Consider the following 20,779-nt stretch of genomic DNA (forward strand, 5'->3'; position numbering starts at 1 on the left):
CACCCCCACAAATTAAGCATTGGGCTGGACCCAATTGCGCGAGAGGCGTTTGTCGCACCAGGGGAGTAACGCCTGAAATTTACTTCTGTTGAGCCTGGGCATGTTGAAGCCATGCCCAAGAAAATAGAGGACAAAGCCCTTCTATAGGTACTTCCTCAACCCGCCACCCCCCCCCCCGCCCCCAACTTCTCAGAGGGGTTTAGGTCAGATATCATGTCTGTTATAAAGATCTTCAATGAACTCATGGTTTGCCACAGAATAATTCTCTTGCCCAAGAGCAGTTAAGATGGAATGCAATCATCCGAACAAGAGAATGGGATTAGAGTCTACATCTACAGCTCATCGATTAGAATCTCACACTATACCTTACCCCTATCTAAACAGAAGCATTCTGCTCTTATTTTGAAACTAGGACAGAGGAAGAGAAAGGCCCAAATGCTTCATTATCTCTCAAGTGAAAGATGTTTTATGTGCAGAAATAAGGACAACACAGAGACCAACTAGAACATTAAAACAGAGGTACGTGGTTTCGAAAACTCAAATACACCATTACAGGCAATTACTGATGGCCACAGGCCCACTTGCCCCAACAAACCGCTACTCAAGGATTGTGAGGGTCATTAGGTCACAAGCATCTTAGTCCATGTACACCCAGGGACAGGTATGAGAGAAAAGGGAGTTATGCAATATTAAATTTGTAGGGGTTCTTCATGGAAGTGATCGTATCGCGTTTTCCACAATTCTACACCAAAGAGCCTAAACTGATTGCCACCAGTCACATTACACAAAAGTAACTCAGCTGAAGATTTAGCATCCCATAACAGCATTTAGTGAGGAGCATGAAAATTCAGCATTAGAACCAAAGACTTACTTAGCAATAGTATCTTTGAGAGTCTTGTTTACCAGTCCTAAGTAGTGATCAATTTGAGCCTGCAACAAAAAGAACATTTAGTGATCAAAAAGGTCAGTATTCATTTGCAATGTATTTTTTTTACGAACAGATTTTGCAACATTATAATCAAAATCTTTAACAGATTCTGCAAAGCGTATGACCAAATCCTGATCAGGAAAGCATACATATTAAAGCTATGTTATCTGAAATGGGTTTTAAAAGATACTCATACGGATCCTGCTGAGTAACAAACCTACGTTGAGTGCATTTCTTGGCATGAAAATCGACCCCCCCCCCTGACCTCCTCCCAACTAGGAAAGGGACAAGGCTTCTTGATTTCGACTGTGGTTCACAATAACTCCATGCAACAATCCTCCTGTCTTGTTTGTTGCTTGCCAGTTGCATAATACAATTTCCATTTACTAGCCATCATCCATGTATAGATAGAAGGACTCTTTGAATGTGTGAAGACCCTAGGTGGTCTACAGGTACCAATACTTTGGGGGCTCTTCCGCTGTGTGGCGGCAGAAATACGCATGCTCAGTTGGAGCAAGAGACAACCCCAGAACTGTTGAGCTCTTTTGCCACTGAATGCCACTGAAGAGCTCTTTTTAAATGCGTCAAAATGGTCACTTTCAAATAACCTTTTTCAGAAAGCACTGTATTAAAAGACATAGTATTTACAGATCATTCTGAAGGTGAACATCAGATATTATTTCTTAATGCACAATGCATTTTGTAATCAGGAACCATAGGAAAATAACAACCCAACAATGGGAAACATGCCAATCACAGACCAAATTTTGCATATCATTCCAAGAGAGATTAAACCAGTTTTAAATACTGTGAAGAGTTAATGCACACATCTCAATGCAAACCAGGACTGGCAGAGTTACTGATGGCAACAGACCAAGCTCTGCTCCTGCCTCAGACCTAATAGGCTCCCCACTTTCCCATCAGACAGTGGGGCAAGGGCACGTAGTAAAAAGGATTTGTCTGCCGAGTGAGTTTCTTCCTCCCAATCTGCCTCTTCACCCAAACTGAAGTAGGTGCAAATTCCCCAAATAAGAAAAAGAATAGCTACTCGCAACCTCAGAGCCCATGAATACTCCTCTGCATAATCCCTGCTTTGCTAAATCAGAAATGACCCCATGCTGTTAAGATCATCTGTATCCAGGTCTGCCACTTTGCATACTGTACTTGTAGGGATGCAAATCATCAATTAAAGAATGATAGGAACATGCAGTTCCTGAAAAATTAACCCAGCGTCATTAACGGTGTAAACGGGTGGGCCTTGTTTTTCAATGGGCATCTTAGATATAGGACACTATTTTACTTAATGCTTCAATAATGTGCTGCACAGTTTTCCTTTGCCTGCGTAATGCTTCAACTTAAAGCCAGAAGGAACAACTCAATCAAAAGAAGTGACAAAAAATCCACAAACATGGAAGTTCCTTTGAGAGATTTTTTAAACATCCCTGCAGTTAAAGCAATTGCAAAAAAGAACTTGTAAGAAATGTATATATATATTTTTTTATTGTGGTGGTTTAGTGAACCCCCTTTAGCCTGTGGTGCCTTAGGCATGCACCGAAAGGGCACTCGGGCATGGCATGCTACTACATGCTGCGTCTTTTGGCAGAATATTGGTTGAATTCTTGTAAATCTATATGCAATATTCAGCATCCCGATCGTGTATCCAGCAAGCACCGGTGGTACGAAATGATCTTCCCATCTTAAAGTGAAGAACCTTTTCTCCCACATCCTGCCTCTCCAATGCCTTCCTGAATTTCAGAATCGCAGGTTTGTAGAAGTGGCACCTCGTTCATGCGCCTCTCAAACCTTACATCTCATAATTTAAGAGATGTATGAACATAGTTATGGCGCTTGTTGCCACTGTAATTTTGATCACCATAATTGGGACTGTAACTTAAAGCACTGTCCTTGTACTTCACATTGCCCTCGTGCCCATCTAGTACCCCTTCATCAAGGAGAGTGTAGCTGCAATGCTTCCAATACCTCTCTACCAAATCTCTTTTGGAATAATGTTCAGAGCATCACTAATTGGTTTTCTATGTGACATCGTGTATAAAAGCAGCTTGATAATATCTGCCTGAACGTCCCATATATTAATCCTGCCTTAAAATCAACACCATCATCAGTTTACTTGCAACAGCTGCTGTATATCACTAGTTTAAAATCCAACATGCCTCCAAATAAAGTGTTTCCAAACTGTTGTCTTCCATTCCAGCACCAGTGGTAACAGTCTGCTTCACATTTGCAGAACAAAAAGTAGAACACATTTATTATGGCTCCATGTTTGACATTCAGGGTGTTAGTCCAGGTCATAGGGGAATCTTACCACCTGACAGATGGTGAGAGTGGACTCTACTGTGGGGGTGGTGAAGGGTTTCACTCGGCAGGTTTTCCTTTGACCATGACTGCAGAGACTGAACAAGTGCTATTGAGACAACCACTAGATGGTCCCACTGGCCTACCACCATTGGCTCGAGAGCCACTCTTGTACGGGGCGCATGTGCAGACGGGGGTGTGAAACTAGGAAGACGCAGAATGCCATCATTCCCAGCAGCTGCATGGCTTTGCCTACGGTTACCCGGCGACTGGCTACATAGTGATGGATCTGGAATAACAATGCCCTCTCGTTGGAGGTGAAGACTAGGCAGTCTTCTGTCTGAATTAGAGCCCCCAGAAACTGTTTGACTTGGCCAGGGACCAGACTTGACTTCTCCTTGATAGAGAACCCCAGATTGAAAAGGAGGTCTACTGTCTTCTGGGTATTCCACACACACATTTCGTATGAGCCAGTCGAGGTAAGGATGTGCTTGGATGGATTGCCTGTGTAGGTGAGCCGCCGCTACCGCTAGTACCTTTGTAAACACTATTGGGGCCAAGGCAGGGGAGTACCTTGAACTGATAGCGAGTGTTCACTATCTTGAACCCTAAGTACTTTCTGTGTGCTCCAACATTGAAATATGAAATTATGCATCTTTCATATTTAATGTGGCCATATAATCGCCCTGTTACAACAGTGGGATTACTTCCTGAAGAGTCATCATCCTGAACTTTTGCAGCTGGACAGATTTGCAGGACACAGATCTCAAAACAGGGAGCACGATTAGATCCTTTTTGGGTACAAGGTAGTAAATTGAATAAATACTCTTGTTTACCTGAGATGAGGGACAACTTCGATTTCTCCCCTTTTCTAGAAGGACCTGGACCTCTTCCAGTAGGATTTGCAGATGCTCTGCTGACAGTCTGCTCTTGGGTGGATGGTAGCGGGATGGCTAGAGAAATTCTATGCAGGAGGCAGAGGAGACGGTCTTGAGTACCCACTGATCTGAAAGGATCCCCTCCCATATGTGGGTAAAAGCTCTTAGACATCCCCCCGATTGGGGAGACATGGGAGTGGACCCGTACTGCAGAGTAATTTATAGGGTTGGGGCTGAGGAGCCTTTGGAAGCAGTGTTCCTCCCTCTACCGTTCCCTCGTCGAAATACCCGCTGTTGTGGGGACTGGAAGCCACTAAAGGTACCCTGACCGGAAAGCCAAGGGGCTTCTCCTGATCCATACTTCCCCTAGGGGGGGGGTAAAGACTGCCCCCGAAAGGACCGTTTGGTATTAAATGCCCCTCGCTGGACAAAGTTTGGCAGAGCTTTGGTCAAGTGATTTTAAAGTCTCGTGCTCTTTCTGAACGGTCTCCAGGGCATCATTGACCACCTTACAGAAAAGGTGTAGAATCCTCCAACGGTTTATTGATGGGGTAAGCCTGGGTCTCTTGCTTAAATCCTGAGTTTTTTAGCCAGGCATAGCGTTTTATAAGAGTACCTTGTGCAAGGGTGCATTCCGTTGTCTCAGCAGAGTCAATGGTATTTTTAAGGATATTCTGTGTGACCTGTCCTACTTCTGTGACCACGGCTAGGAGTTGGGTGCGGTCTAGTTCTGGTACACTCTGAAGGCCCTCTTGTCCGAGTCCCCCATTGTACATCACTAAAGGGGGCGGGGGGTGTTGGCGATCTGGGACAGAAGGCAGCAGAGGTGGTGACACGTTTGCAGAGAGCGTCTATGTTTTTGCAATCCTTGTCTGAAGGAGACTCCGATGAGGCTAATGGCACTCCTGCTCCTGGTTGTTTTAATGACTAGGGAATCTGGGACTGCGTGGCCCCTGATATACAGAGGGTCAGATGGTGCCAAGCAGAACATTTTCTACTCGAGGGTTGACTGCCCAAGTGAGCGAGGGTGTCAGCAGAGAGGGAGCTAGGTGTTTGGTGTTTATTTACCGAGTTTAAGAGGGGGTTGGGAGCAGGGGGTGGGGCGGGAGAGAAGAGATGTAGCCTGGCTGACAGGGACCCTTTCCTTAAATATGTTCTCCATGACGGCTTCTTAGGTGGCGATTTTAAAATGATCAGCCGCCTTCTTAAGAAGGTTGTTAAAAAAGCATCTGGTCGTCGATGGGCGAGACGAGTCCTTGGTTTGGGCAAAGGGAGGAGTGTCCAAAAAGATGTTCACAGGGTCAGGGTCATGGGGAGGTGTAGAGTGACATGTGCCCTGATCATCTAGAGGGTGCAAGTCGGGGTCTTGAGAGACAGGGTCTTGAGCGGTGTGGCCTGGGTCAGGGACATAGATGTCCTGGACGGGCTCATCCTGGTCGTCCATAAACACAACTACATGTGGTTCCTGGGGATGTTGTTCATACAAGGATGAAAGGAGTCTTGGGGACTTTAGAGGGATAGGACAGGAATTAACAGGCCTATGCCTATGCCTTTTAAGGCTAATGTCAAGCTGGCCTGAAAAGTTGATCAACTCAGCCATTTTATCCATACATGCGACAAATGTTTCCCTAGCCCACCCAGAGGAGACCGATTCATCAGTAGGAGGAAACGTCTGGTCAGTTAGAGCAGAGGCAGGAGAATACCTTCATGTAAAGGAAAGGTCTTTTTAGGGTCAAAGCCGTTTAAACAGGCTTTAGAAAGCTTCTCCTGAAGCTTTGGGAGCGTTTTTGACAAATAGGCCTGTTTTGCATCGAGTACCGGAGATATAGTATGTGCGCCCGCTGAAACACAGGTCTTCTCGCTGTGTACAGGCTGCAATGGCTATTAGGGAGAATTCTCAGAAATGTGCTAATTCCATCCACCTTCGAGACCCCCACCAACTTTGCTGGATTTTGAGGACTTGGTTTTATTTAAGATGGAGAGAGTGTGACCCTTTTCCCCCACTCTCTCATGTATTTTGATGTGTATTTTAACTCTGTTTCTTTTGGTTATGGAGTCTGACAAACTCCATAGGCATCATCTTGTACATTGTGTCACACAGCACCTTCAGTGCAGTGGCACAGGGAAGTCTTTCAGATTTCCCCAAGGTTTAAATACCTTTCTCTGGAATAAGACATGCATTACTTACCGTAAAAGCATTTATGATGATTGTATCTGCTTAGATTCACCTGCTGTACATATAGTCCGACATCCAGTGGTCACTGCAGAGTATTGCGTCTTGTCCTTCGAGAATTGGAATGGGACGTCAGCATAGGCGTGTCTGTAACACTACCCCTATTGTGACGTGTAGTGTACCCAAAATCCCTCACGTGCTCAGGTCCCTCCGATTGCATTTATTCTGCTGTGAGGGAGCCTATGACTAACGTGAGTGAGTACAGAAAAGAAAGTAGTAAGATGTCTATGTTCCTTCCATCCGAGCGGGGAGGAAGGGTGAGCACATGTGAATCTAAGCATATACAATCATCAGAAATGCTTTTACGTTAATTAATGCATGTCTTCTGATGCGTGTTAATCTGCTTAGAATCACATGCTGTGCATCGACTAGCGAGCAGTTCCCAGAGTGGAGGTGGGATGTGAGAAGGAACAGTAGAGAAAACAGGTATTAGTACTGCTTGTCCCACCCACGAATCAGACCTAGAATGAGTGTCTAGGCAATAGTGTTTTGTAAAAGTGTGTACAGAACTTCAGGTTGCCGCTTTGCAAATGGACTCTAGGGGAACATTTGCACTGAATGCTATGGAAGCCCCAGTGCCCAGAGTAGAATGTGCTCTAGGCTTGAAGGGCAGCTCTCTCTTAGCAAGAGTGTAACAGAGTGTGATGCATTTGACAATCCATTTAGAGATAGTAGATTTGGAAACAGAGTCTCATTCTCTACCTGCTGCCACTGAAACGAAAAACTGATGTTTTTTCTTAGTGGTGGAGTTCTTTCCATGTAAAACATGACTGCTTTGCGTACATAGTGTGTGCAGGCTTCTTTCCCCCCCATGTTTGAGGGGTTTTGAAAGAACCTTGGTAGTGCTATGGATTGGTTCACATGGAACTTTGAAATGAATTTGGCCGCAAACCTAGGGTTAGTGCCCAGAACCACCTTATCCTTGTGAACAGTTACAACGGGGTCTAGCTAGAACAGAGCGCTTGTAGTTCATGGACTCTAATAGAAGTAATGGCTATTTATAGGTGAGATCTTTTAGACTTGCTTTATGCATGGGCTCGAAAGGAGACCCCATAAGTCTAGTCAACACCATGTTTAGGTCCCATCCGGGAGCTGGGTTAGAGATGGGAGGGTGAATTATTTTTACTCCCTACATGGAAGCCTTAATAACTGGTATCTTACACCACAACACCTTTTGTTGTGATGTAGTGTAGGCTGAAAAAGCAGCTAAGTGAACTTTAAGCGAGTTAAAGACTAGGCCTGAGTCAAGTAAATGGGGCAGGTACAAAACGATGTGTAGGAGAGCAGTCAATGGGGTTGATGCTCTTAATCTTGTTGAGTAGGGGAGTCGGTGGGGGAGGGGGGGGCGAAAACACTTTTCCCTGACCATGTTATCCAGAGTCCGTTCCCCTTGGAACTGTTCTCGGGGTACCTGGAGGCGTCATCTTGCCATTGAGCATTCTCCAGAGTTGCGAACAAGTCAATTTCTGGGAAGCCCCATTCTGCAAAAACGTTGGAGACAATGTCTTTGTGTAATCGCCATTCATACTCCATGGGTAGTGGGAAATCTCTGCTGAGCAAGTCTGCCAGAAGATTGAGTTCCCCTGGAACATGTTGTGACAACAGGAACATGTGTTTGAGAGCCCACTTCCAAATGTCCTGGAGAGCGAACGCCCCCCTCTTTGTTCAGATAGCAAGTACATGGCCGTGGTGCTGTCTGTGACGATCAGGACCGTCTTTTCCTGCAGTTGTGTCTGGAAAGCTTTATCTGCTTTGAATACTGCTAATAGTTCCAACAGGTTTATGTGGTTGGATGCCATGTCTGACGACCAAACTCCATGCGCTGTCTGTTGAAGCAGGTGAGCTCCCCACCCTGTGAGAGATGCGTCTGTAGTTAGAGTGGCCTCCACTGCGGGGGTGGTGAAGGATTTCCCCTTCAAGAGGTCCTTCCTCAACCACCACCGTAGCGAGAGAACAAGGGCTGGCGAGACAACCACTAGATCGCCCCACTGTCTGCTGGCCTGACACCACTCGCTGTTGAGCCACTCCTGTATTGGACGCAAGCGCGCGCGAGGAAGCAAATAAATGCAGGACGCCATCATTCCCAACAGTCGCATAGCTTTGCGTACTGTCACCTCTCAACTGGCTACATTTTGAGGGATTTGGAGCAGCATGTTTTGGACCCTCTCAGAGGAGAAGACAAGGCCATCCTTTGTTCGAATTAGAGCCCCTAGGAACTGTTTGACCTGTCTGGGATCTAGGCTGGATTTCTTTTCGTTGATGGAGAATCCTAGACTGAATAAAAGATCTATAGTTCTTTGGGTATTTGACAGGCAGGTTTCGCAGGAATCCCCGTGTTATGAGCCAGTCGTCGAGGTAAGGATAAACTGGGATGTATTGCCTGCGCAGGTGGGCTGCTGCTGCTGCTGCCGCCACTACCTTTGTAAATACCCTTGGTGCAGAAGCTATGCCGATGGGTAGTACTTTGAACGGATAGTGCTTGTCCTGAACCAAGAATCTGAGGTATTTTCTGTGCGCCGGCAACATTGAAATATGAAAGTATGCATCTTTCATGTCCAATGTTGCCATGAAATCCCGCTGTGTGAGCAGGGGAATTACCTCTTGCAGAGTGACCATACAAAACTTTTGGGGCTTCACAAATTTGTTCGCTGGGCGCAGATCTAGTACAGGGTGCATGGCAAGGTCCCACTTGGTTACAAGGAAGTACACTGAATAAATAACCTCCTTTACCTGTAGAAGATGTATGACGTCTATGGTGCCCTTTTCCTGCAGGGTCTCAACTTCTTGTAGCGGGATTCGCAGATTTTCTGGCGTCGGGTGTCTTGCTTGTGGCGGTCTGAACTGTGGGGTCCGGCTGAACTCCATACAGTACCCATGGGCGATGGTCTTTAGCACCCACTGGTCTGTAATTATTCCTGCACATGCGCGAAAAAACGATCTCAGCCAGCCCCCCGACCGGGTATGCATGGGAGGGGAGCCGGACCGGCAGGTCATTTCTGGCGAGGCTGGGAGCCTCGAGGGGTAAGAAGCTGCTGGTTCCTTGAGGAGAGGACCAGTTATTCCCCAAGCTGTATTGATTTTGAGGGAATTGTTGCCCACGAAAGGAACGTCTATTCCTGCTACCCCTTCTTTGTGAAGGTCTCCGGGTGATCTGACCCAGAGTCTTAAGGGTGTCATGCTCCTTTTTTGCAGTTTCGAGGGCTTCATCCACTGCCTTTCCGAATAAATTAGTATCCTCCACTGGTTTATTTATAAGTAGAGCTTGTGTCTCTGGCTTGAACCCAGAGTTTCTTAGCCATGCGTGCCTCTTCAGGAGGGTACCTTGAGCCAAAGACCTTCCGGCAGTTTCTGCTGCATCCAAAGTATTCTTTAGCATACTTTGGTTAACTTACCTGCCCTCTGTCACCGTTGAGAGCAGACGGGCTCGCAGTGGCTCAGGGACCTCTTGAAGGCTTTCCTCTAGCTTGGCCCATTGCGCATCAGCATAGCTGGCTAACAACGTTGTGTTGATGGCGATGCGAGAGGAGTAAGCCGCTGCCGCAGTGATCCTTTTCCCCAAAGTCTTACATTCCTTATTAGGGGGTGCCTCCCCAGTGGATAGGGGAACCCCTGCTCTTTTCCTGTTAGTTGTAACAACCAATGAATCTGGAGTATAATGACCCCTGATGTAGAGGGGGAACGAGGGGGAAGGTTGAAAAAGCTTCTCCACCCTCGGATTCACTGCTCTAGTAAGTGCAGGTGTTAACAAAGAAAGGGCCAACCTCTTTTTAATTGAATTAAGTAGAGGAATCACCTGGCTGGCAGGAAAAAAAGAAAATCTGCCTCTGGAACAGCTGCTCGAGTAGCAATATTTACATGATCAGCTGCTTTCCTCAATATGGCATTGAAAGCCTGTCTAGTGGGGGTGGTAGGAGGGAGTCCAGGCACAAGGCATCAGTTTCCGGGGTTGGAGTAGGTTACTGCCAAGGGCGGGTATCAATGGAGTCCGGGTCTACCCCATACCCCAAGTGGGTTCTAACTGGACCTCCTCAGAGTCTGTAAAGGGATCTTCATTTTGAGCCTCCTCCTCAGTGAGGTCATACATGTATTCTTCCTCATCTTGAGTAGGGTCCTCCCTAGACCATTTGCGTATAGACTTCTCAGAGTTCCACTAATCTCTCTAGCCTGTCCATACATCCTTCACATTTTTCTCTGGTCCAAACAGATGAACCAGAGCGGTCCTGGGGTGGAAAGGGCTCATCTTGTGGCTCCTCTGTCTGTAAACGTCGAGATTTTATCTTTAAAGCCGAAGAAATCCCTTCAGGAGCTTCCGAAAAGTTTTTTTGGGGTACGGTTGACGTGTGTCTTCTCAACTGTCTGTAGGCCTTTCTGTAGGTTCTGGTAAATTTTTAGGCCTATCCTTGGGCTTCAACGAATCCTTGGACCTTTGTGGGAATCCACCAAAATGATTTTGGCGATGCCCTCTGTAATTACTTCATCATTGGAAGGTTCTGAAGTACGGGCCTCTGGTTGCGCAACTACTTAAGGTGGAACCGGGGCCTTTTTGGCTGTGGACGCCTTCTTCCGATGCGTCTCGACGGGATGGTAGATATTGGGGTCAGCGCCCTTTGATTTAGTATGCCCAGTCGCAATGCGGTTACGGGGAGGGCTGCCGACCCTGGTGGTCAGTAGGCAGGGCTGAAGTTTTCGGAGGGCCCGTTCGCGCTACGGACCGCTTTGACTGTTTAGTCAAAGACATCCCTGGGGTTGTGTTCTTAGTGTGGGGAACATGTGCGCCTGTGTCGCTGGGGTGTACATTCCCCATAGCATGACCTAGGTCATGCCTAGCGGGGCCGGGGAAAGACGCGGAGCGAGAGTGCTCTGCCGAAAGGTCAATCGCCTCCGAATCGGAGGCTAGTTCATCACTCAACCCCTCGTCACAATCGGCGGTTGTGGCAGCGGGAGAACTAGACTCGGCCAGTGACATTCCGTAGGCCACCCGCTGCTTAACACAGCGCTGCTTCAAAGTTTTCGGGCGCAGGAGCTTGCAAGCCGCACAAACCGACTCGTTGTGAGTGAGGGGTAAGCACCGGTTCCACTTACGGTGCTGATCTTGCCAAGGAAATTTGGCCCTGCAAACAGTAGTGGAGTCCTCTTCATAGCTGAGGAAATAAACTGACAAATAGACCCAGGGAACAAAGAGGTAAGGGAAAGGCATTCTCACAACGGGAAATGTCAACCCCGACCCCACTCCCTACTGTGCAGGCCAGCCAGAAGGCCCGGCCACGTGGACGGCAGCGCCGACCGGTCTCCGTCCTTCAAAGATCCGTGGACCGTCTTGGGTGGGAAACTGGTACAGCCGTTTATGGAAGGGACGGTAGGGTAATATCAATAACCTTAATCATACTCTCCAGTTTATAGCGATTTTGCAATCCCACAAAATGCCGGAAAAACGTCCGTTTTGCACAAAATGCCGGAAAAATTGCAGTTTTTGCACAAAAAAAAAAAAAGAAAAAAAAAATGCTAAAACTACAAAAAAAAAAATCCTCAGGGTGCCAGATTCTCAAAACTCATCAATGCAAGAAATGAAATGCACAAACACATCACTTGCACCCAAAAAAAGAGCAGCCCAATCCACAAGGGACACCTGAATGGGCACATTTTATTAAAATGTGCCCATTCAGGTGTCCCTTGTGGATTTTATATGCGTGCCCATTCAGATGCCTTTTTTATCTCTGAGTAAATCAGGGGGCGTTTCTGCCAATTTAAAAGCGCACCCTAAATTTCCACGCAAGATGCACTTTTAAGTGTGCAGAAATTGTAGGCAACCCTACGCGCACGGGAGCTGGGGGTGCCACTGGATGACAGGGGGCCTCATGGCGCTAGCCGTGCCGGTAAAAACAGCATGGCTGCTGCCAGAGTCATTTTTTTTCTGGCGGTTCCTCCAGCCGGACGCTGGAAAAAAGAAAATCCCCATTCCCATTGAGTCCCATTGAAATCAATGGGAATGCGGAGGACAGATGCACTGGGCACTGTGCGCAACAGTGGCGGTGCATCCATCAAGGTCTGCGAGCGGGTGCCGTTCCGCCCGCCATGTCAGACCTGGCGGGCTGAAAGGCACCCGCAGCTGAACTCTTAGTTTGCCGGTCCGAAAACAACGGTAGCGGCAAGTTTACCGGTAACGTTGTTTCCGGACTGGCAACCTCATAATGACCCCCGGTCATGTATTTTTTAAAAGGTTTGAACCGCTGCTATGTCGCTTGCATTTCTGTTCCTCATACAAGATTGAAATGCGTTTTTTTGGGTCACATTTTACAGTGGACGCACTGGGAGCTTGCAGAACACTGTCGGGAGAGCGCTTCTATTCAAGGTACTACCCATTTTGACTGCCACAAATCGATCGAATGGTAGAATTTGACCTATTTCGCCAGTACCATTCGATCGATTTTTATAAATACTGAACATGTGGAGCGGGCGTTGAGGGGGCGTCACCCGCTCCTTATGTTCAGTATTTTGGCCTTGGGGGTTACAGGGGTGTCCACCGCTTCCCCAAAATTGGAGATGGGGGTCTGAAAACAAAACAAAAAAAAAACAAAAAAGGGACCCTGCAGCGTCGGATCCGTCCGGCGTTAGAGGGACTGATCTGACACTGCAGGGTTGGAGGGGAAGCGGCAGCGACAAAGCAGTTAACTAGGGGGTGGGTGGGTGGGTTGGTGGTGAAGGTACATTTTGCGTTGTTTGGCTGAAGTGCAAATTTATTCGCGGCAAAATTGACTACGGTCAATTCCGTCGCAAATAATTACACTTCTGTCAAACAACCCAGAACCCTATTCAAGGCAGCTGTCCAGCGCACAATTTGCACTACAGCTCATCCTCGTGGAAATGTGAAGTTCGCCTTTGAGAATAAGGTGGCCTGCTCATTTCCAAAAATGGGTTATCTAAAAATAGCATATCCTCGGCTTAAATGTCCCATTTTTTGAGGATCATGGTCCAAATCTACATTTATTTTTTAAAATGGTCACACTACGAAAGGGAAAGGAGAGAGAGGAAGCGTGATGGGTGAGATGTGACATGATGGGCAAGAAAGCAGAGGGAGAGCAGTGGTTCAGAGGAGGAAGCAGTGCACAAGAGAGCAGAGGAAGCAGTGATGCGGTGGGCCAGAAATCAGAGCGAGCAGAGGTACAGAAAGTAGATGGAGCGTGTGGTCAGGGGGAGCAGTGACCCAGAAAGCACAGAGGAGGCGGTTGGCCGGAAAGAGCAGTGAGCTGTAGATTGGGAAAAAAGATGAGTGAAGAGCGCGATAGAATGGGAGAAAGGATGCAGGATGCAGAAGCAGCCCAAAAGGAGGACTGTATATTGCGGGAGGAATTGTAGAGTGTAAGGTGTGAGTTGGGAGTATGTTTTGGAGTTTGGCAGGGGCAAATTGTGACTTGACAATGTGACATAGCACGTTAGTATTTGTATGACAGAGGGAGAGGTTCAGGAATGCAAGTTATAATGGGGAGTTGGTGAGATGTGTGTTGGTGAGAGAGGTGTGTGGGTGTTTGGGGGATTGGAGAACATAGAAGGGGAAATGTTTTAGCATTACAACTGATAATTATCAATTTAGTTAATACTATTAAATAGGCATGCAAATTAAAACAAAAATGTAGCCAAAAAAAAAAACTGTTCTGCCAAGCCAGAGATATCCGGGATTTCTCCCATTAAATGAATACAAAAGCTACATAATAATGACACCTGACTCTCTTTTAGCCTTGCATTCTGCCTCTTTCCTACAATGTGGGAATCTTACACCCTCCAGATAATAGAAAATGTCCCGCAAAAATGCTGCAATAAAGGTTTGAGACACAAAATTTGCCATTTCATGCTGCAAAATCCTGAAAGTCTGTTTGGGAATAATTTCTTACCTGTAACTCCATTTCTCCAGCATTGGTATCTTTCATGGATTCACATGCTTAGAATATTCCCCGTCGTCAGACTCGGACCCCTCGGTACACATATATAGCCTTTTCCTATAGGAAAACTTCCGACACTTTTGTGTCCTATCTACGTCCTTTTAGGACCCGCCTACGCATGCTCCGTAGGCCGTCCCAGTATAAGAGGCCCGCCCCCGCGGCTCCCCTTCAGATTTCGGCCCCTCCAAAGTAGGAAGGGTTAAACTTATCAATCAAATACATTGCATTCCGGGGAGGTTGGCGGGCGCATGTGAATCCATGAAAGATACCAATGCTGGAGAAATGGAGTTACAGGTAAGAAACTATTCCCTTCTGCAGCATTGGATCTTTCATGGATTTACATGCTTAGAATAGATTGTATAGCAGTAACACTTGAGACGGCGGTGAGAATGTAATCTAATATACCCTCAACATACTACACAATGCATATGTACAGTAGGAATAAGTTAACTCATATAACCTTACCCACATAAAGTATGCTGTCATCAAAAAGGTAGAAAACAGATTCTCCACAGCGTGGAGCTTACCTTACTGAAACAGATGGCGCAGGACAGCTCTTCCCATCTGCACCTCGTCCGCATGCTGCCTGGGAAGGCAGTAGTGGCGGGTAAACGTGTGGGGCACTGACCATGCCGCAGCTTGGCATATGTCAGTCAGCGGAATTCCTGCCCATAAAGCTTTTGAGGAGGACATCGATCTTGTAGAATGGGCTCTAGGATGTCCTTGCAGTGGCCTTCCGGCCTTAGAGGGACAAAACGCAATCGTCGATGAGACCCATCGAGCCAATCCCTGTTTAGAGATTGCTTTTCCTCTTGTCGACGGACCATATGCGATGAACAGTTGTCGAGTAGACCCGAGTTCCTGTGTACAATGTAGGTAAAATTTCAGAGCCCTCTTAACGTCCAGGGTATGAAGAGCTTTTTCTGCTGCCGATGATGGTGTGGCGAAGAAGGTAGGGAGAACAATGGACGAGTGTTTGTGATACACTGTCGGAACTTTTGGGACGAACGTCGGATTAGATGCCAGGACCACTTTGTCCTTAAAGAATCTTAGGTATGGCGGGTCTACGACCAGCGCTTGCAGTTCCGAGATTCTCCTAGCTGATGTGATAGCAATCAAGAATGCCAACTTCCACGAAATGAATTTTATGTCGGACGTGGCCATAGGCTCAAAAGGCGGTTTCATTAAGCCTGCCAAAACTGGTGTTGAGACTCCAAGTTGGGGGGGGAACGTTTTACTGGGGGAAAAACTCGAAATAAACCCCTCATGAAGTGTTTCACAAGTCTGTCGCTAAATAGAGGAGACAACTGCACCTTCCTCGTGAACCTCGAGATGGCCGCCAGGTGCACCTTTATCGATGTGAAGGATAACCCCCTCTCCGCCAAGAGGAGCAGGTAAGGTAGAACTTGTTCCGGCGTCACCAACAACGGTTGTAGGCCTTGTTGTCCTCTACACCATTCACAGAACCTCTGCCACTTATAGGAGTAAGATTTGTTTGTAGAAGGGGCTCGAGCCGCCTGCAGAATTTTTTGACAATCCTCCGAAACGTCTAAAGCACCGAACTCCGAAAAGTCAGGAGCCAGGCTGTAAGGTTGAGACTGTCCGGGTCGTGATGCCACACCGTGCCTTTGTCCCGGGATAGTAGGTTCAGGACTCTCGGAAACGCTATGGGATGTTCCAGCAACAGGTGAAGCAGGTCGGAGAACCACGGTTGCCTTGGCCAGTATGGTGTCACTAGAATTACCCGGCAATTGTATCTGCGTATCCACTGTATCGTCCTCCGTATGAGGGGGAACGGGGGAAAAGCATAAAGGAACATGTCCGTCCATGAGAAGGAGAATGCCTCCCCCATGGAACCCTCTTGAGGCCATCTGCTTGCGAATTGCTCGCATTTCTTGTTGTCTTTGGTCGCGAAGGCGTCCAGAGGGGGGTGACCCCATTTCTCGAACACTTTCATCAGGTGAACTGTGTCCATTTCCCACTCGTGTATCTGGGCCATGCTTCTGCTGAGGGAGTCTGCTTGGGAGTTCCTCACTCCAGGGAGGTGGTGAGCCACGATGGAAATTCCGTGCTGTAATGCCCAATGCCATGTTTTCTGGGCTTCTATGGAAAGAGTTCTTGATCGCGTCCCTCCTTGTTTCCTCAGATAAAACATGGCCGTTGTATTGTCGGTCAGTACTCGTACTCGCGAACCCTTGATGTGTGGTAGGAATGCCTTCAAGGCCCATCGTACTGCTCTGAGCTCTAACACGTTTATGTGTAGGAGTGACTCCGTTGGAGAGCAGCGACCTTGCGTTTGGAGAGCACCCATGTGAGCTCCCCATCCGGTTAGGGACGCATCCGTGACTATGGTTCGCTGAAACTCCGGCTCCTGTAGGGGTACACCGTTGTTCAGATTGTGGAAACTCTGCCACCACTGAAGGGTCCGAAGCAGCTTGTCGTCGTCGATGGTTATCTTGTCTGACCACGATCCTTGAGCCTGCGTCCATCGGTCTGCGAGGAATTCCTGGACTGGCCTCATGAATAGGCGACAGTTTTCCACCAGATGGATGCAGGATGCCATGGCCCCTAGGACCGAAACGTATTTTCTCACTGAGAGCCTGGTGTTTCGCCGTAGTCGGCTCGCTTGCTGATTGAGTCTTGAGGTTCTGTCGAGCGAAGTTTTCACTAGCCCTAACTGGGTCTGGAACTGTGCCCCCAGCAATACCAGCGTTCTCGATGGCCGCAGAGAGGATTTTTTGAAGTTTATGGCGAATCCCAGCTGTTGTAGAAGCTGCATGGTGGCTTGTAAACTTGTGTTGGTCGACGCTGGGGAGGATCCCCTTACCAGCCAGTCGTCGAGGTATGGGTATACATGGTGGCCTTGCTTCCTTAGCCAGGCCGCTACTGGAGCCAGGCATTTCGTGAACGTTCTGGGGGAGGTCTTGAGCCCAAAGGGAAGAACCGTGAACTGGTAGTGAGTCCGCCCTATTACAAATCTCAGGAATTTCCTATGTTTGACACATTGGAATATGGAAGTATGCGTCCTGTAAATCCAGGGACGCTAGAAAATCCCCTCTTGAACGGCGCGGATCACTTCCTGCAGAGTGAGCATCTTGAATTTTAGGCTCTTTTAAAGACTTGTTGAGATCGCGTAAGTCTAAAATGGGACGCCATTTGCCGTTCGGCTTTTTTACGACAAAATATCTTGAGTAGACACCTTGAGCTCTCTGTGATGTTGGAACTAATTCTATCACGCCCTTTGCTAACATGAGTGTCACCTCTTGTTGCAGTATCTTCAGATGGGAATGAGCGGTGAACGCAGGTGGAATGTGCGGAGGGCTGTGTTTGAATTGTAGAGAGTGTCCGTTTCTTATAGTGTCCAGCACCCATTGATCTGTCGTTATTCGTTCCCATTCGTCGACATATGCTGACACTCTTCCCCCCAGAACGGTGTGTTGTATGTCACTGCTGATCTTTATTTTGCTTGTCTCTCGACGACGACGGATATGATGGTCTTTTCCTGGAAGTCTGCAAGTTCCGGCGTCGGTTTGCCGTTTGGGAGGCACGTCTGTATCCCTGGGAGGGGTAAGCCGATCTGCCAAAGGATCTGTCTCCAGACGCAGAGAATCTTGAATTACCTGAAGCCCCTCTAAAGGGACGAAAAGACTTGTAGCTTCGGCCACTCTGGAGGGCACCCAATGAAAGTGCCGTGTCCGAGTCCTCTTTCATTCCCTTTAGGGCTTCGTCCACCTTCTCACCGAAAAGAAGGTCTCCCTCAAAGGGCATATCTAAAACTTTGTATTGTACCTCTGGCCTGAAGTAGGTACACTTAAGCCATGACTGTCGTCGTAATACGACCCCATTATTGACTTGCTTGAAGCCTGACTCAGCGAGGTCCACCGCAATGTTTATTGCGTGATTTGAGGCTTCCTCACCCTCTCGGACAAGTAACATCGCTGCCTTCCTATGCTCTTCCGGAAGATGATCAAGCAACGGAGCTAGCCTGTGCCACATCTCCCTATCGTATCTGGCTACAGTCGCCAGAGAGTTTGCGGCCTTTACTGTGGTTGCTCCCACGGATAGCACTTTTTTGCCAAAGGCATCCTGGCGTCTCGCTTCGTTTAAAAGGCTGAGTCGTGCACTTGTGCTGGGCCTTCGCCTTCCTTGCCGCTGCCGCCGACACCACCAAGTCTGGCGTTGGTTGGGAGGATAAACACTTGGGGGTAGACTCTGGAGCCTTAAACTTTTTCTCGAGGCGTCCTTTCACTGCCGGCTCTGAAAAAGGGTGACGCATTGTCTGCAACCCCTCCTTCCACACGTGGTCTAGTATTGGTATTGAGAACACAGACCCATGTGGTCGAACAAAAAACAGTCCTTTTTCTGTTCTTTCTGGGACAAACCAAATTCTTTGCATGCCTTCTCCATCATAGAATGGAATGACGCAATGTCGTCCGGAGGGGACGGGTGAGCTGGGCTTCTAGGGGTTTCCAACTCCACCTCTGACTCCCAGGTTGGATCCCTGGAGGGGGATGATGAGATATCCGACATGGCTCCCCTGTCAGACTCCGAATCTGGCAGCTCACCTTCCTCTTACGCCAGTGCTGAGATTGGCGTGCGTAGGTGCGTCAGTGGACGGGATGGGCCCGGCTCGTCGACGGGTGACTGTGGCAGGTTTGCCTGAGGTAGTCTCTGGTCCAACGACTGTAGCAAGGACTGAAGCGTGGACAGAATTTCCAACGACAAAACAGATTGAGGATTGAGATAAGGGGCAGATACCGTTATACCGGATCCCCTCGTCGACGACTTGTCAGCCACTCTTAGCCCTAGGTCTGCTGGGCCAGCTATTCTCTCGTTCTCGTCCTCCGAGGACAGCGACACAGCCTGTTCTTGCAGTAAAGTATCCGGGGGGATTGGATCAAAAACTTCAGGCCTCCAGGCCTCCTGCAGAACCCCCGTCGACGAGGCCATCGTCGCCGCCGTTGTGACGATGGATGCCACCTGCGTAATTGGCAGGGTGGAGGCCGATGACTGGACCGCCGTCGACGACGGTGACTTAGCAGGTGGTTTAGGCGGGCCCGCCTTTTCCACACTTGGCCTGCTTTTACTCGACTCTCGACTCGTGGTCGATCTATGATGATCGCCCGATGAGGATTTCATTTCCTTTTCATGCTTTTTTGGTTAAGATGATTTCTTTGACGAGGAGTCTCTAGCTGAGTGACTCCCAGATGACTCTTTTTCCGTCGGTCAAGATTTCTTCGCCGGTGGTTCCGACGAGGTAGCGCGGCATGATGTTTTCGCCGATTGTGTGGAGCCTACCTCCGAAGGGGGGTATGCCCCCGCTCCATCATTCAGCCATGCCACCAGTCGTCGACTCCGGTCTTTGAGGGTTTTTTGAGAAAACCCTTTGCATATGTCGCAGTTATCCGTCAAATGATGACGGTGGAGGCAATATATACAATCCATATGTCCGTCCCCCTCGTAAACTTTTTTCAAGCCGCACGTCGCGCATGGACGGAACAGCGCTTTTCCTGACATGGAGGACATTTTCTCTAACTCAAACTCCAGGAATACAACCTTGTACAAAATAGTAAGACAACGCGAGGAGATCCCACTACTTTGGAGACGGTTGAAATCTGAAGGGGAGCCGCGGGGGCGGGCCTCTTATACTGGGACGGCCTACAGAGCATGCGTAGGCGGGTCCTAAAAGGACGTAGATAGGACACAAAAGTGTTCGAAGTTTTCCTATAGGAAAAGGCTATATATGTGTACCGAGGGATCCCAGTCTGACGGGGAATATTCTAAGCATGTGAATCCATGAAAGATCCAATGCTGGAGAAATTATATTACGACCAAAGGTCGAAGACGACAAAAATATTTCTTTTGACGAGCTCCACATAAAACGAACAGTATGCTGGGTAGAAAAAAACAATCTGAGGGACCTCGGCACGTGAGGGATTTTGGGTACACTACACGTCACCATAGGGATAGTGTTACAGACACGCCTATGCCGGCGTCCGCTTTCGATTCTCGAAAGACAAGATGCAATACTCTGCGGTGACCACTATATGTTGGACTATATGCACAGTAGGTGATTCTAAGCAGATTAACAAGAATCGGAAACTACTGTTTCCCAGAGCAGTAAAGTGAAATTGACTTTACTTACCATTGTAACTTTCTAGACCCAGCACACCCGATCTTACAACAGAGTGCTGGAGGGTTTACCTAGTATCCCCTTTGTCTAGTTCCTCATGTAACATTGTATACGTTACCCTTTCCTCACTGAATGGCTGGTGGCAGTGGTTTCATTTGAACTATCATGGTTTGTACTTACCGCGGGCTGCGTTCGTAGCTCTGGTAAAGCAACCGCGGGAGCCATTTTTTTTCGAAATGGCACAGGAGCCATCTTTGACAAAATAGCCCCTGGTCGTCTTTTTTCGACATTTCTTTGTGGAAAGGTCCTTCTGGAGATTTTCTCTGCGTGCCAAACCAGGCTTGGTCTCTTTGTTAATTT

At 47.9% G+C, this 20,779-nt stretch overlaps 1 protein-coding gene across 1 annotated transcript in view; it reads right to left on the minus strand.

Annotated features, from left to right (window-relative positions):
• Nucleotides 1–20,779, minus strand: part of RTN4 (reticulon 4) — a 543,567-nt gene that overhangs the window by 61,403 nt on the left and 461,385 nt on the right. Inside the window, exon 8 of the mRNA XM_069608239.1 lies at nucleotides 872–930. Coding sequence (XP_069464340.1) covers nucleotides 872–930 — 59 coding nt within the window. The remainder of the gene's footprint in view (nucleotides 1–871; nucleotides 931–20,779) is intronic.

This window comes from Ambystoma mexicanum, chromosome 4q, assembly GCF_040938575.1.
Source record: "Ambystoma mexicanum isolate Mex_15411 chromosome 4q, UKY_AmexF1_1, whole genome shotgun sequence".
Lineage (NCBI taxonomy): Eukaryota > Metazoa > Chordata > Amphibia > Caudata > Ambystomatidae > Ambystoma > Ambystoma mexicanum.